Here is a 17,650-nt window from a genome sequence, read left to right on the forward strand (position 1 = left end):
TATTTACAGGATTATTACAAATGATCTTCCGGATGTAAAACACTCATAATTCATGTTTAATTTTCAAAAAATTGCGAATAAAATCATTATGACAGTTAATTTTTGCATGTTTCTGTTGAGTAATTCCAAGGAATCCACAACGCATTTTCCCAAGGGTTAAAGGGGGTTGTCCAGTGTTAGAAAAACACCGTTTCCTTTCTTCCAAACACAGGGCCACCCTTCTGCGTGGTTTGTGTCTAGTATTGCAGTTCAGCTCCCATTCACTTCAATGGAGCTGAGCTGCAATAGCGGACACAACCCCATGGATAAGGGTGGCACTGTGTTTGAAAGAAAGCAGCCATGTTTTCCTAACCCTGGACAACCCCTTTAATATTTAAAACCATAACAAGAAATTACCTCAGAATAAAAGACTTTGTGTTCTACGACATTGAGATCCATTGTGAAGAGCCTGGGCTGTAGCGTTGTGCAGAAGGTGTTCCCCTCCATCAGGCCGATCTGAGCATTTGCTGGCTGGTGACGCAAGAGGTGCTTCTTAGGAGGAACCATGTCTTGTAGTACCTATATAGAGATCAATAGGAATGTAATAGGAAACCCAACCATGCAGCATTTTAGTCCTCTCCAGTCACATATGAGACTTTACAAGCGCGGTCATAATCAACCTGGAAAGTCCAGCTAAAAGTAGAACAATATAACAATTATGACTATGCAGGATAACAGAAAACAAATTATAACTTTAGGCCAGGTATGTCCCGCCTGCTCAAACACTAGGTAAAATCTGTCATTTATAAGGATTTACCTCTTTATGGGGTTCCATGATCATAGTGACACCTTTGCCAGTCACTTGGGCCAGGACTTGCAGAGAGTGCATGGCCTGCTTCCTCACAGTTGGATTGGGTGACGTCACTTCGCGCACAAGATCATGCGTTACCAGGTGGAAAGACTTCTCTTGTGCACTTACTATCTCCTCCGTCTTCTCCTCATCCTTTAGTGGAGTGGCACATCTGATCAAAAGTTGCTCCAGAGTAGTCTTTGCCATAGCAACAGCTCCATTAGAAACCTAGGAAGTAGCAAGCAAATTATTTCCCGAAGGAGGACAAAAGCATCTAAAGACGTGATTCAAAATAGTATATTTATGTAGCTTGACTCATGTATGACCTTTAGGAAACAGCTTTTTCCCGTGGATAGAGAACAACATTAGATTCTGGGATAACCCCTTTGAAAATCACAAAAACATATCATGAATTTGTATAAGGAGTAGTGATGAGCGAGCATACTCGCTAAGGGCAATTGCTCGAGCGAGCATTGCCCTTAGCGAGTACCTGCCCGCTCGAGAGACAAGGTTCGGGTGCCGGCGGCGGGCAGGGAGGTGCAGGGGAGAGCAGGGAGATCTCTCTCTCCCTCTTCCCCCCCGCTCCCCCCTGCTGACTGCCGCAACTCACCGAACCCCCGCGCCGACACCCGAACCTTGTCTCTTGAGCGGGTAGGTACTTGCTAAGGGCAATGCTCGCTCGAGCAATTGCCCTTAGCGAGTATGGTCGCTCATCTCTAATAAGGAGTCAAAAGATCACCAAGACCCAGCAGCAAAGTGACCAAACTAATAGCAAACTAATAATAAAAATCATCTAGAAAAACTGTATTTGTATCTGTAATGTGCTTCTTATACAATTAAGTAAAACAGATTCAATTCTTTCAATCTGATTAGTGGTTGCTCAACGACAACATTCCCTTTGCGTGCGTCCCCTGAGTAGAGAGATTACAAATGTCTGGAAAGTGCCCTGAGCACTTAAATAATAAATACCTCTCCGGTCAAGTCCATCATGACGAAGAGAAGGGCCTTCAGAAATGTCTGCTGATTCTGAAGCACCCAAATCAGAGGAAGTCGTTCCATGAGGAATTTAATGGAAACCACTCCGCCAAGCTTCGCATACCAGGCTTGTTCATAGCAGCATGCACATAAGCGTTCCACAATGTAAGAGAACAATGGAAGTTGGCATGCCTGAAAGAGAACGTAAGCAAATTAACGAAGATGCATATTTAGGGAAAAAAAAAAGGTCAGATTTGTTATAGGTCGCTAATGGTCATACGAGATGGTGCAAATGCAAACTTAAAGTTGTTACCCTTTCTTTTGATCCGAGGATAATACTGGCGACATCAAATATCACAGCCAAAGCGACCTCTCCTATCTTGCACAACTCCTTCTCTTCGTAGGCCATGCAGATTGCTATAGCGTCAATCAACACAAGAGGATCCATGCCTTTCGAGCCATTCTCTTCACTGTGAAACATGGCTGTGCTCGGCTGACTACCAACCTGGTAGCATTGTAAGAGGAATGGGCCTGGATAAAGAGAAAGAAAATAGTACAACTTTTTATACATTTTTTTAATTTTAAGTGTAACTAAACTTTTTAAAAACTTCTGACCTGTCCATAGTACTGGTTAGTCGGAGTCCAGGTGCTCAGACCCCCATCGATCTTCACAAAGAACAGGCAGTAATTGGCATGTGATGCTGTGCCCATTCGACTTTTTTTGGAGCAGCATACGGCTTAACAGAAAGTCTATGAATCCATATTCCGTTTGGCAATCACAGCCGAAGGGCGCAGCATTCATCTGAGAGCTTCTGCCGGTTCATTTTAGTGATTGCTGGGAGTCACAGCACCTGTACCCCAATATATTGAAACTTCTGACATCTCATTATATGTTAGTGTTAAGTGCTAGGTTTAGGAAGAAGTGCCCCTTTGATTGGCTCCTCTTCATATTCGCCGCCGTCCAGCTCAAGAAGACCGACAGTCTCTTCCTACCTGTAGGTAGGGGCCATCAAGCTCCAGTTGGAACAACCCCATTAGCGGTTTCCCTTTCAACACCACTTGAATATTGGGTAGAAATGGATATCAAATGCCAACTCACCACATTGCTGGGCAACAGCTACCATTGTGTAATGGCGGATCAGGCTAGCAACAAACGGAAGGGCGCTAGGCCTTAGGTCCTTGATGACAGCGGACATGAAGGCTCCCGTTAGCGCCTGCTCAAAGGTCTTGCGGGCTGGAGTGTCCTGAGCTTTATAGCGATGTGAGATTATGACGTTGGGGATGGATTTTTCAGTAAAACTGTGGGGGGGGAAAAGAGAAAAGGAGAAAACAACCATTAGCAGCAGTGCTGGAAGCCATAAATTCTGTTTATCACCCGGCTTCCCAGCCCATACATCTTCCACACTGGAACAGGTCTGATCCAACTCATCTATCGCATTTTCATTTTGTCACCTATTAGGCTAAAACATGACGGATGGCTCAATCTGACAAGCAGCATTTGAAGGCAGCAGCGCAGAGAGGAAATACTCTCATATACACTGAGCAGGCAGCACAGGGGAAAGCCTATAATCAGCCTGGCCTTTCCGAGGGGAGGGCCAATATTGATTTGTAATGGTGGGGTATGATTAGCACTAACATTTTAACCACTAAACTCTTCGCTCTCGTGCTTGTCTGACCTTTCCATCTGTATAGCATTTACACAATAAACCTGGTAATTATCCTGCTGGGAGGCCGCAATGAACTTGTATATTAGAACCTTTGCACAGACTACACAAAGCACTGCAGACAAGCCCATAGCAGCAAGTAATTCAAGGGGTCATTTCGTCAGAGACAGCCCCTACCGAAATGCAGCCCCAGGGGCAATCAGCTAATCATCTAGGGTCCCAACTCCTGGCAAACAGCCACAACCAGCCAGGCATTTCTTGGATACGGTGTCCATTAGAGGACAAGTAAGGCTTGAGTCCTACAGAGCGCCTCTTCATTCTAGCTCAGAGTGGGGGGGTCCCAAACAGGGCACTCCATCTTTGATGCCCTACCACAAGTGAATGAAGGAACGGATGTCCACGAAATCAGAGTAGGACCGGCGCAGAGAAGTCTGGCGAGTTTTTGCATGACAGGGTGTAACACTCAGAAGGCACCAGTCCCAATCTGGCTTCTCCCTCTGGATGACCAATAGGGCTGGTTCACAAAGACAACTTTCTTGGCAGCCAGCAGGGTTCGGGTATGTCGACTGAACTGATTCCAGAGTAATGTGGGGCTAATGTAGTAGCGACATGCCAAGAAGGGGTTATTCATGACTAAGGTGTGCGTTCACTTGTACCGGCAATGGTACAGACTGTCCCCAGCAGAAAATCTGCACTATTTTAAAGTGGAGTGAAATGTGGGGTGAAGGGTGATCTGCCATCTTTGGGCGGGACTTGTTTTTATGGTGTACGTATTGCAGGAAAAATGACATAACTTTATTTGGTGGTCAGTATGATTACGCAGATACCAAATTTACATTTACATTTTTTTCAATTGATGGTCCAATCTGCTGATGGGCCACCAATAGTTTACAACTGGACAACCCCTTTAAAGCAAAATGGATGGTTACCTCCTGTTCTAGGTAAGTTAGCAATGTAGCCAATCAAACTTAAAGAAGTTTTTTCATCTAGAATCACTGAAAGTCCAGAGTTAAAGGGGTTGTACCAAGGATTAAACTTATCCCCATTATGTGGATAGGGAATAAATGTCTGATTAGTGGGGATCTGACCACTGGGACCCCCACTGATCACAAGAACAGGGGTCCTGTGTCCCTCCATATGAATAGGGCAGCGGCCAAGAAGTGTTTGCACTCAGCCTCTCTTTGGCACTGTCATATAGATAATTGAAGCAACAGCGCACATGCTTGCCCTGCGTTCCATTCACACAGAGGGACACGAGACCCCAATTACTGCAATCAGTTGCACTGGACCCCACAAGTCAGACACTTATTCTCTATCCTATGGATAGAGGATAAGTTTAAAACATCGTACAGCCCCTTTAAAGTGTCATAAAACTTTGCTCCTGGCTCCGTGTACAATACATGTGGAGCTGGGCTGTAGCCTGCACTATGACATAGGTACTCACTGATTGCATCAAGACTTTAATTGAATGTACTGCATTTAAAGTGACCTTCCTGGAGAATGAAGAGTAATATTACCTCCATTTGCACCATTTTGCCCTAGATCCGTCTTATTCTAATGCCTCTTTGGTCTTCTGAGACGGTCGCAGAGCCCCGAAGACTACTTGAAGTACATTGTGCATTGGTAGTAGATCAGTAGTCAAATACACTACACTGCTCTCTGATAGGCCATTGCTGTTGTGAAATCAGCATGACGTGTTTCAGACTACCAATGTACACTGTGCACCAAGTAAAAACATGAATGCTGCCGCCATTTTAAAGGACCGAAGAGGGGAATCAGGAACCAGCGTAGTCGCAGCAGAATTTGCAGGTAATGTCACACACCGTTCCTGGGACAAACTTACGTCACCGGGATCAGAGGAGGATTGCTTTAAAGTTTTGCTCCTTGAGTCTAAATTTGGCGATTGCCTCTATCTGTTCATCTGCAGCAAGACATAATGCCAATAAACCTCCAAGACACTCATCGAAGGCCAGAATCAACCACTTTAACAACCTGTATGCAAACAGCCTGGATTTCTTACTTGGGATGTGCCAGCAGCTGGTACAATGCATGTTTATTATCATCCAAGCTCATCATCGCCACTAGGAAACATTTGATCACTTCCCAGGCCTGTCTCCGATAGTAGGGCTCAGTGTTTGCGCTCTTCAAACAATCCAACGCCGTCTCGATGGCCTAAAAGAGCAAACAGTGATTAAACCTCTTCCAAAACACACGCGGTGCCGCTGGGGTCTCCTAGGAAATCTGCTTGATTACAAGACTGCTTACAACTTCCTACAAAAACAGAATTGGATTACAAGATCAGATGTGCAGAGAAGTAGAAAGCCAATGTGGTTTTACAAGGAATCCCCTCTTCTAATTGTTAAGAGGAGTTTTTGAAAACAGACTTAAAGCCCCATTTACACTTAAAGATAAATCGCTCAAATGACACTTTAGCTACTTAAGAGTTAATGCAGGCAGAGCAGGATACCGACGCGATAGCTCAGAGAACAAAGCAGCTGTTTTGTATATGCAAACAGCTGCTTCGTTCTCTGAGCTTTCAGCTGGTGTACTGCTGAGAACTGCCAGTGGGATACCAACTGAAAGAATACTATCAGCGCCGCCTGCTGAGAAAATCAGTGTGCAGCGCTGATAAGAGTCATCAGTGATTTCTAGCTTGCTAGAAATCACCGATGAACAAATAGTGCACAAACAGTGAATGATTGCAGCGCATTTAGACACAACGATTATCACTCAAAAGATGGCTTTTGAGCGATAATCGCTGAGTCTAGATGGGCCTATAGCGACAGCTTACACCAAACGATTTATTGTTTGAAGGAGCAAACAGTGTCAGAGTTTATACGGGCAGATACATCGTTGGCTCGTTCAAGCTAAAAATCGTTCAGCCGTTCACATTCATTGTATAAGTGAGAACGACTGAACGATTGGCATTTAAACCGAACGATTAGTGAATGAGCCTCGATAAATTCCTATTCCGGCATAATGTGAATGAAAAGCGATTTATCAATCGTCATTCGGTTATTGACTGCGTTTACATTGAATGATTATTAATTTTTGCTCGTTTGAACGATTTTTCGAACTATAGGCCAACAGACTTTGTCGCCTACTTTTAGCCCTATGAGCTAAGCTTAGCTTATGGGCTGAAAGTAGGTGATCTACTGAGTCTGGGAATCTACATTGTATACTTACCTCCCCTGTTCCTCCTTTTTCAGCGCTGGAAGCCATTGCTCAATGCGTTGAGCAACACTGGTAAGTAGTCCTCCCATTATATAATTAAGAGTGGGTGGACTACTTAGCGCACCGCTCAATGCATTGAGTAGTGTCTCTCAGCGCTGATGAAAGGGGAACAACGGGTAAGTAGAACACTTACATCCTCGGACTCCGCGGGTCACCTACTTTCAGCCCATAAACTCATCTTATAGAGCTAAAAGTAGGTGACAGATCCCCTTTAAGCATGTATGCACAGTTGCTATGCAGGAAGTTTGTGACATTCGGCTTCGCATCTTTCTGGGCCATGGGTGCTCCGAGATAGTTTTCATGACAGATGTCACGTCCGTGACAAAAAAATTACTGTGGAATGACGCAGGAAGCCGTTGTAGACAAAAATAGGGCAGGAGCCAGCGAGGACACAGCTGTCAACGTATGCAGCCCATTCCCCGTGTCGGAAGATGTGACAGGTCCTCTTTAAATTGGTTTTGCTGGTTTTTACATTGATGCCGGTTTTTGGTAGAAGCCGTTAACCCCTTCCGGAACACATGAGGTAAACGTACGGACAACGGGTCAGGACTTCCCATATTGTGCCGTACATGCATGGTGCTAATTACTAAGCTGAGCCTCCCATAACTAAAGTGGGATCGTGGCTCTGCCAGTTTATAAGAAGGGGCGATTTATGGGGGTTTCTAATATATAAGGCTCTGAAAGTCACTTCAGAAATAAATTGGTCCCTTAAAAAAATAGGTTTTAGAGATTTCCTTCAAAGTTCGAAAAAATTGCCCCTATACTCACACGCTTACTGACTTCCGAAATAAATAAAAGCCTGCTTACAAAATGAAGCCGACATACAGTGCACATATGGTAAATGGTATTTATTAGCCATTTGTGTGGAATGATTATATGCCTCGGGGCCGTTTGACACGGCGATCGCGACGTTGCAGCAAAATTGAGTCTTTGCTCACTCGATTTAGCGCTGCTTTTCCTTAACAAAAACATTGTTGCCGCTTGTGATTTTCTCGCGAGAAAGGCCATAGGACCTTCTAATCTTAAAAACGCATTGCACAAAAACTGCAAGTTCCTGCGATGCGATAAAATTAAGGCGCCATAGGGAAACATGGGCGATAAAAAAGAGCAAAACGCAGAAAGATAGGACATGCCGCAATTTTTTTCACATAACATCGCATGAGTGAAGACATGCAAATGTGAAGAAAACCATGGGTTTTTATAATTTTGCATTTTCACAGTAAAACTGGCCTTGCAAGTAGAAAAATTTCAAGTTCGAAAATTAAAAATTTTCTAAATTTTCTGTGAATTTTGGGTTTGTTTTTAGTGAACACTAAAGGTATCAACCAAAATTCACTAATATCGTAAAGTACAATTTGCCATGAAAAATATATTTCAGAATCCTTTCAAAAGTAAAAGCATTCCAAAGTTATTACCACTTATAGTGACACATATGAGACTTGGAAATGGGGTCTGGTCAGGAAGGCCAAAATTGGTTGCAAGGGGAAAGAGTTCATGTATGATGGGTGTGGTCTGACCAGCAGAGCCCAATGATCTGTAGATGGAAGGGGCAGCAGAATGGTTCTTAGCTGAGCCCATTCCAGTAAATGGGACTGATCTGCAGTACCAGACAACGTCACACACATACGGATATCGCAGTGCCAGGTACCGCAGTGAGAAATGATCAAAAAAATCATCTTTATGGATGTGTGAATGGAAACAAGATATTTGGATCTCTGCATAAGAACAAATTCACAATCTCCATATGATATCCTAGGCCAATATGGCAGCAAGACGCTGTAATAATAAACTGCTCTACTCGCATGACCATTATTCTGCATGGACACAGCCAGGATAAAAAAGCAGCACATATCATCAGATGCCAATCCGCAGCCGAGAATTCTCCAGAAAAACCAATAGAAACCAAAAATAATTGAATCTGTTATATCGTGAAAAATATTAGATAACGGAGTGATCTTGGAGAAAAGGCCTTTATACTCGGGCCGATGATGAACACCTATCAAAAATATAACAAGCAGACTGGCACTTGTTTAACCCCTTAAGGACCAGGCGCTGTAAATATACGGCGCTTAGTCCTGGGCTTCAATCCCGGCCGATAGCAAAAGTACGGCGCGGGATTAAAGCCTCTCCTCCTGCAATCAAGCAGGATCAGGTCGGGTCAAGTTAGTCACAGCTGAGAAGGGAGGAGAAGGGAGAATCGGTTTTTAACCACTTCTGCCTTCTCCTTTCCCTGGTACATAGTACTCACTGAGTGCTATGTACTAGAGAGTGAGAGCAGAAGTATAACTTCCACCATGCAACCCGACAATCACGTGACCGCCGGGTGCCCCCTGTCATAGCGGAGCTGCAGGGTCCTAGCAGACCCAGATCAGCTCTGTTCTAGTGACTGAGGTCACTGAAGGGGGATGTTTTCCCCTGTAACTCAGGCTCCTGTGAATGCAGCTCCTATGGATGCCCCAGTGACAGTGGAAAGATGTCACATAAAAAAAAAAAAGGCAATATGAAGGGTCCCCTCAGAGGTTTTATATGTTGTCATGGAGAATATAGATGTTAAAAAAAATAGTTACAAAAAGAAGTAAAAAAAAATAATTAACAAAAAAAAATAAAAACACAGAGTAAAATAAAAATATATACATAAAAAAAAGAAAGACTCAAAGCCAACCAAAACGGTCAAAATATGCTCCCTGTAATCCGAAACCATACATATTAGGCTGGATTCACACGAACGTATATCGGCTCGGTTTTCACGCCCAGCTGATACACGGCGTCTCTCTCTGTAGGGGGGGGGTGGCGAGGCTGGAAGAGCCAGGAGCAGTGCTCTGAGCTCTCGCCACCTCTCTGCCTCCTCTCCGCCCCTCTGCACTATTTGCAATGAGGAGAGGCGGGGGAGGGGCTAATTCTCAGAATTTAGCCCCGCCCTCACCCCGCCTCCTTTCATTGCAAATAGTGCAGAGGGGCAGAGAGGGGGCGGGAGCTTAGTTCCTGCTCCTGGCTCTTCCATCCTCCCCTCCCCCTGCAGATGAGGACACCGTATATCGGCTCAGCGTGAAAACCGAGCCGATATATGTTCGTGTGAATCCAGCCTTATATATCAAAACGTCCAAAACAAAATGAGGAACTCGTTCCCATACATTATTTTAGCGTAAATGTACTAATTTTAAGAATAAACTATAAATTAAAAAATAAATAACATCTTTAAAAAAAATATTTTTTTGTAGCTTTTTTTTACCCCTAATAAAATGAAAAAAAAAGAAGATATATATATATATATATATATATATATTAATTAAAAAAAAAAAAAAGGGTCAGTAAAAATAATTCTGGAAGCTGAGGAAAAGAAAAAAAAAAGACTGTCCGTGTAAAAGATACTCAAGTTCATTGCGACAGCCCTGATAAAAATTCAGCTACACTACTCTGTACGGATAGACATGCAGAGATCAGCTGCAAATCGACTCCAGCAAGGTATTTGCAATTTTCTTAAAAGTATGGTTCTTTTTCCAATACCGCATGTAACAGTATATGTAAGCAGCAAAATGGGGAGCACGCACTCATGCAAGTCTATGGCAGACCGTCTGCTGAATGCATTCAGGATGGGATTAGTAGCGCTAACTAAATTTAAAAAAAAAACAAAAACGCAGGGAACAGAGACTGTGCCGTTAATTAGTGGAGAGAGGAGGTAAGAAAACGAGGGGTATAACAACTAAAAACTAGCTTTGGGGGAAGAAAAATTTGAAAGCGGAAGTTGGGAACACCTCAATAATTAGCATGAAATATTGGATATATTAAATACCATCTATTTGTGCTACATATGATACAGCTTGCTAGCACGATATTACACGTGTATACACATTTATTCTGACGGCATCTCTTCCAGCCTCACGTTTCCTCTTGCGTTTGCTCCTAAATACAATCCCTCAACCAAAGCAGCTGGGGAAAAAAACCCATTATTTAAAGACTTTGGAATAAGACATTTAGATGCTCACCTGATTGTAACATGAATTTCATACCCGATTAAACCTTAATTAATATGAAATTGGAACTGACCTTTAAAGATCACAAGTCAAAATATCAGTGTGTGCCTCTGGGGTAGATCCACACCAAGACACAAACAACCTTCTGCATTATTACTAAAATAAACTTTCAATTTCCACAGAAATTAACATTTTCTTTTCATGGTTAAGGTGCAGCTGAACAAACAAGAGCGGCTCCAAAATCAGGAGGGCGAGAAATCTGCTTATTTGCAAATAATCGCTGATGTTTAACCCCTTAACGCCACGGGACGTGAGGTTACGTCATGGCAGCATGGGGCTTACTGTGACAGGACGTAACCTTACGTCACGTGGCTGGCACGGGTCAGCAGGTGAGCCTGCGCCATCCCGCAGCGGGAGCCGGCTGTTATCGATAGCTGGCCTCCCGCTGCAACACCCGAGATCAAGGAGAACAATGATCTCCGCTTTTAACCTACTACATGCCGCGATCTATATAGATTGCTGTATGTAAAGGGTTTACAGAGAAAGAAAAAGTTTTACAATATAGTAGATTTACCCCAAAATGACACCAATAAAAACTACAGTTCACCGCGCAAAAACCAAGCCCTCATATGGCCGCGTTGATGGAAAAATAACAAAATGTATGGCTTTTGAAAAGTGGAGATGAAAATCCCGCAAAATTTGTTGCATCCTTATGCCCAAAATAGGCCATGTCCTTAAGGGGATAAAGGAGCATTCTCTTAGGGTATAGCCATAGTTTGCATGCAACCCGTCCCAGCAGGTTACGAAATATCCACCTTCATGTAGATGTCTCTATGGTTCAGCACAGGAACAAGTGGCCCCTGAGATCCGTGCACACAATGCATGCATTACCCCTGTTGGTCATTAGCTGGCGCACCTGCAGTAGTGATGTATTACCTTTTCCATGGGCAGCTGAAGCGATGCCTTGCAGTCTGCAAACTCCACGGTAATGCTCGGCCCTTGGATTTCCGTCACAATATATTGAAGCTTTTGTGACTCCTTCAGCATTTTCCGATTACTTCCACCAAACTTTCCAAGGACTCTGTAAGCCACGTGGGAAATGCTGTCTGCCGGATTACGAAGGGTCCTCCACAAGGCCTAGAACACAGAGTATTTTTACTACATATAGTGCATTTAGTGTCTTATTAGAAGAAATAGCCACCGGTAACTGCTCAAGATGTTCATATACTAAATGGCATTGCAGAGGAATTACTTAAAGGGATATTCTAGCGCAGCTAGTCATGGCCGAGGTGGAAATGGCCATCCTGATGCTGCCATTTAGTGGGTTTATAGAAACGGACAGATTGGCTGTTTTACAATGTATAGGAGTTAAGGCCCATTTACAAGCAACGATTATAGCTCAAAATTCATTCAAACGAACGAATTTGCCCGATAATCATTATGTGTAAATGTGAAGCCATTGTGCACTATTCGTTCACGTGGCGCTTATCGCTGAGTATCAGCCTGCATAAAAACGGTCGTTAGATCGTTTGCTTTTAGCTTCATTAAAATGGCATTCGTTCAGTCTTTGAAAGGCTGCACAACTTGAGCGGAGGGGTGTTTGTTTGCCTTGCTAAACACAATGATTACTTGTTTACTCATGCAGTGGTAAACAATGGCTTATCTTCACACTAATCAAAAACCTGCAGGCCAGAGATTCCTTGCATAAACACCCACCTGAGCAAACGACATATACGGGGTTTACTTTAGCTAATGACGGAAATGGAGAGGATTTCACATGATTATCTGTACATTTAAATGCTCAGCATTTCTATGCAAAAAAAGTCGTTCATTCAAACATAATCGTTGTGCGTAAATGGGGTTTTACAGAAACATTGCAGAAAAACCAGTTAGCTCGTTAACAGACTCCCAACCACCGGTAGGTATAGGGGGTGAGCCAGGACTGTTCTAGAAGAGCTACATTCTCACAGTACGTGTGGGGTACAACGGTGGCACACATTTTTTAGACATTTATCAAGAGTGGTGTCGTCTTCCCTTAAATCAAAGTGTGCAAAATTAGGTCAGCGCTCCAGAGTTACGGGTAAATATCGTTTACAGATGCACTTCTCAATTAGAGATAAGCACTCACCCGGGGTTCAGTGGAGATCCCTCCTGGATGATCTCCACTGACACCCCATATCCGGATAATCCTTTAAAAGAGTATCGGTCGTCCCCTCGTATTCTGCTGGGCTAGACAGCTGGAGAGCCGCATATATCCTCCGTCCCTCAATAGGAGAGCCGCTTGGAAGTATAGTGTAAAGAAAAAAACGGATCCGCGCTCCAGGAACATGCACTCCGATATTTACTATAGCAAGTTTAATACGTACTTTTAAACTTGCTATAGTAAAGCTGGGTCGTCTTCCCTTAAGGAGAGCACCCAAAAAGTATGTGGAGAAAACTAGGGGATGAGTGGGTTTGGGAAGGAAGAGGGTCATAGTTTCTCCACAAGGAGAGCACCCAAAAGGGGTGTGAGAAGACACCAGAGAGGTGAGTGAGAAGACTTATAAAGCCATGCACGCTCCTTTGGGTAATTTATGCAAAGGAGGAAGATGGAACAATACCTCTGCAGTGCCACCTATTGCATGGCAGCCTTCCTTCAAGGATGGAAATAACCCCCCCCCCCCCTTCTTTTCAAACAGTGTCCCTTGCTGGTGGGATCATTTGCATAAATGATCTCATTGACGAGTGATCGACCGCATTGTCGCTGATCAAAGGTTATGAGCTCCAGCAGCTGTTGCAGTTTTTGGTCGCACATTGACTAGAGCTCGGATTCTACACTCGCACTAACGAGAAACTCCTCCCGCTACTGGTCTTCCTCAGCTGATCCCTAAACTCAGCACCAGATCACACTGAATTCCGTGATGCCAGGAACAGGAGCAGCATTTTGTGGCAACAGGAGCTCGGAAAGCTCTTCTCCTTTAGGCTGATTTCACACGGCCGAGTGCAATATCCGACTGATACTCGGCCCGATATCGGGCTCACCAACGAAGCATTTTTAAGTCAAGAACACTTCCCATCACTTGGTCCAGTTGTGATCCCATTATTCTCAATGGAAAACTTTGCATAGCACTTGTGTGCGCCTCGTAGATCCAGAGCAAGAAATCAGAACCTCAGAACTTTTCAAGTGTACGTTTACATGTAGCGGAAATGCTGCGGGTTTTGCACGGTGAATAAATCCACAGCACTCCGCATCAAAATTCGAACCATTGGTGTGGACTCACAGGACTACCCCTGTGAGTTCCCGAGTAACAGAGTGTATAGGCTATACAAAATAAGGGTAGAATGCTCATACAGGTTGTAAACACTACAGCATCCACATCGCTTTAGTTATTGGCAGGGGTCTGTGTAATTCTGGGAGGTCAGGCAGAAACAGCCCAAAAAGAATTAACTGAAATGTACCAAAACGTAAAAACACACAACTTTTAGAAACCCCGGATGGGAAGAATTACAGCTACTTAAGATCAAATCGAGACTGCTTGCTTCCCATTAGAAAAGAATTTGGGGTCGTTTGCCTTTCACAAGTCTCCGCTCTAAATATTTTATACAGTGATTATGTTGAATGGAAAACAAGCGCAGAGAAAATGCCACCAAAGTCACCCAGGAGATGAGTCTGAAATGTCGCTACACTTGGGGATACGAGTAAATATCTTCTATGAATCATCTGGATGAAGTGCACTTCTGCTGCCCCCTAGTGATAGAAGAGGGGATTTACCTGCATGAGTTCAGCACGGACGGGCTGGATGTGATCGTAGAGGAAGTCGGGCTGCAGATTGTCCACACACAGCTCCAGGGTCCGCAGACCCTGACTTACTAAGGTCTGGGAGCCGTTCAGTGCAGACACTAAAGGATCCATCAGCATGGGGAGATAGGGCAGCAAGGAGCTCAGGCGAACGGGGACGGTGAGACACAACTCCACAAAGAGGTCCTTCATGTGCTGTTTGTGCAGGCCGCTTTGTAACATGTTCAGGCCTGAAAAATGACAAGAAAGGTCAGACATCTGTCAATAGTGTAAACTGGATTAATAGAATATATGGACGGCACTGACCTTGCAGTAGATTTGGTAACAAAGGCAAAAACTCCTGATAGAGAAGATCATGGCTGCCGCCCCCAATAGAGCGGAATAAAGCCCGCAGCAGTAAGAAGTAGTTGTACGGCTCCTTAGCAGTCTGGGCCAGTTCCATGGAGCTGTTCACAATTTTGTGCAAATGGGGCTGCAAAAGAGAAATGGGACAAGAAGAATTACTGAAACTGCTAGCATTATCGTTATAATTGTAGCTAGGGAGCGTGCGGGCAACACAGAGAGGCTAGGGAGCGTGCATGGGCCACACAGAGACAGAGAGGCTAGGGAGCGCACGCGGGCCACACAGAGACAGAGAGGCTAGGGAGCGCACGCGGGCCACACAGAGAGGCTAGGGAGCGCACGCGGGCCACACAGAGAGGCTAGGGAGCGTGCATGGGCCACACAGAGACAGAAAGGCTAGGGAGCGCGCATGGGCCACACAGAGACAGAAAGGCTAGGGAGCGCGCATGGGCCACACAGAGACAGAGAGGCTAGGGAGCGCGCATGGGCCACACAGAGACAGAGAGGCTAGGGAGCGCGCGCGGGCCACACAGAGACAGAGAGGCTAGGGAGCGCACGCGGGCCACACAGAGACAGAGAGGCTAGGGAGCGCGCATGGGCCACACAGAGACAGAGAGGCTAGGGAGCGCGCATGGGCCACACAGAGACAGAGAGGCTAGGGAGCGCGCATGGGCCACACAGAGACAGAGAGGCTAGGGAGCGCGCGCGGGCCACACAGAGACAGAGAGGCTAGGGAGCGCGCGCGGGCCACACAGAGACAGAGAGGCTAGGGAGCGCGCGCGGGCCACACAGAGACAGAGAGGCTAGGGAGCGCGCGCGGGCCACACAGAGACAGAGAGGCTAGGGAGCGCGCGCGGGCCACACACAGAGAGGCTAGGGAGCGCGCGCGGGCCACACACAGAGAGGCTAGGGAGCGCGCGCGGGCCACACACAGAGAGGCTAGGGAGCGCGCGCGGGCCACACACAGAGAGGCTAGGGAGCGCGCGCGGGCCACACACAGAGAGGCTAGGGAGCGCGCGCGGGCCACACACAGAGAGGCTAGGGAGCGCGCGCGGGCCACACACAGAGAGGCTAGGGAGCGCGCGCGGGCCACACACAGAGAGGCTAGGGAGCGCGCGCGGGCCACACACAGAGAGGCTAGGGAGCGCGCGCGGGCCACACACAGAGAGGCTAGGGAGCGCGCGCGGGCCACACACAGAGAGGCTAGGGAGCGCGCGCGGGCCACACACAGAGAGGCTAGGGAGCGCGCGCGGGCCACACACAGAGAGGCTAGGGAGCGCGCGCGGGCCACACACAGAGAGGCTAGGGAGCGCGCGCGGGCCACACACAGAGAGGCTAGGGAGCGCGCGCGGGCCACACACAGAGAGGCTAGGGAGCGCGCGCGGGCCACACACAGAGAGGCTAGGGAGCGCGCGCGGGCCACACACAGAGAGGCTAGGGAGCGCGCGCGGGCCACACACAGAGAGGCTAGGGAGCGCGCGCGGGCCACACACAGAGAGGCTAGGGAGCGCGCGCGGGCCACACACAGAGAGGCTAGGGAGCGCGCGCGGGCCACACACAGAGAGGCTAGGGAGCGCGCGCGGGCCACACACAGAGAGGCTAGGGAGCGCGCGCGGGCCACACACAGAGAGGCTAGGGAGCGCGCGCGGGCCACACACAGAGAGGCTAGGGAGCGCGCGCGGGCCACACACAGAGAGGCTAGGGAGCGCGCGCGGGCCACACACAGAGAGGCTAGGGAGCGCGCGCGGGCCACACACAGAGAGGCTAGGGAGCGCGCGCGGGCCACACACAGAGAGGCTAGGGAGCGCGCGCGGGCCACACACAGAGAGGCTAGGGAGCGCGCGCGGGCCACACACAGAGAGGCTAGGGAGCGCGCGCGGGCCACACACAGAGAGGCTAGGGAGCGCGCGCGGGCCACACACAGAGAGGCTAGGGAGCGCGCGCGGGCCACACACAGAGAGGCTAGGGAGCGCGCGCGGGCCACACACAGAGAGGCTAGGGAGCGCGCGCGGGCCACACACAGAGAGGCTAGGGAGCGCGCGCGGGCCACACACAGAGAGGCTAGGGAGCGCGCGCGGGCCACACACAGAGAGGCTAGGGAGCGCGCGCGGGCCACACACAGAGAGGCTAGGGAGCGCGCGCGGGCCACACACAGAGAGGCTAGGGAGCGCGCGCGGGCCACACACAGAGAGGCTAGGGAGCGCGCGCGGGCCACACACAGAGAGGCTAGGGAGCGCGCGCGGGCCACACACAGAGAGGCTAGGGAGCGCGCGCGGGCCACACACAGAGAGGCTAGGGAGCGCGCGCGGGCCACACACAGAGAGGCTAGGGAGCGCGCGCGGGCCACACAGAGAGAGGCTAGGGAGCGCGCGCGCGCCACACACAGAGAGGCTAGGGAGCGCGCGCGCGCCACACACAGAGAGGCTAGGGAGCGCGCGCGCGCCACACACAGAGAGGCTAGGGAGCGCGCGCGGGCCACACACAGAGAGGCTAGGGAGCGCACGCGGGCCACACACAGAGAGGCTAGGGAGCGCACGCGGGCCACACACAGAGAGGCTAGGGAGCGCACGTGGGCCACACACAGAGAGAGAAAAAGAGGCTAGGGAGCGCGCACGAGAGAGAGAAAGAAAAAGAGGCTAGGGAGCGCGCACGAGAGAGAGAAAGAAAAAGAGGCTAGGGAGCGCGCACGAGAGAGAGAGAGAGAGAAAAAGAGACTAGGGAGCGCACACGAGAGAGAGAGAAAGAAAAAGAGACTAGGGAGCGCACACGAGAGAGAGAGAAAAAGAGGCTAGGAAGCGAGCGCGAGAGAGAGTGAGAGAGAGAGAGAGCGAGCGAGAGGTCAACGCATGGGCCACAG

At 47.8% G+C, this 17,650-nt stretch overlaps 1 protein-coding gene across 2 annotated transcripts in view; it reads right to left on the bottom strand.

Moving 5' to 3' along the window:
• The window catches only part of TRRAP (transformation/transcription domain associated protein), a 157,018-nt gene that overhangs the window by 109,122 nt on the left and 30,246 nt on the right, over positions 1–17,650 (bottom strand). For both annotated transcript variants that reach the window (XM_066576375.1, XM_066576374.1), the window contains exons 19-27: positions 14,758–14,923; positions 14,425–14,681; positions 11,610–11,810; positions 5,489–5,640; positions 2,904–3,103; positions 2,118–2,335; positions 1,799–1,996; positions 797–1,057; positions 397–558 (exon numbers count right to left, since the gene is read on the bottom strand). In XM_066576375.1, coding sequence (XP_066432472.1) covers positions 397–558; positions 797–1,057; positions 1,799–1,996; positions 2,118–2,335; positions 2,904–3,103; positions 5,489–5,640; positions 11,610–11,810; positions 14,425–14,681; positions 14,758–14,923 — 1,815 coding nt within the window. The remainder of the gene's footprint in view (positions 1–396; positions 559–796; positions 1,058–1,798; positions 1,997–2,117; positions 2,336–2,903; positions 3,104–5,488; positions 5,641–11,609; positions 11,811–14,424; positions 14,682–14,757; positions 14,924–17,650) is intronic.

The sequence above is a fragment of the Eleutherodactylus coqui genome, chromosome 8, assembly GCF_035609145.1.
Source record: "Eleutherodactylus coqui strain aEleCoq1 chromosome 8, aEleCoq1.hap1, whole genome shotgun sequence".
NCBI lineage: Eukaryota > Metazoa > Chordata > Amphibia > Anura > Eleutherodactylidae > Eleutherodactylus > Eleutherodactylus coqui.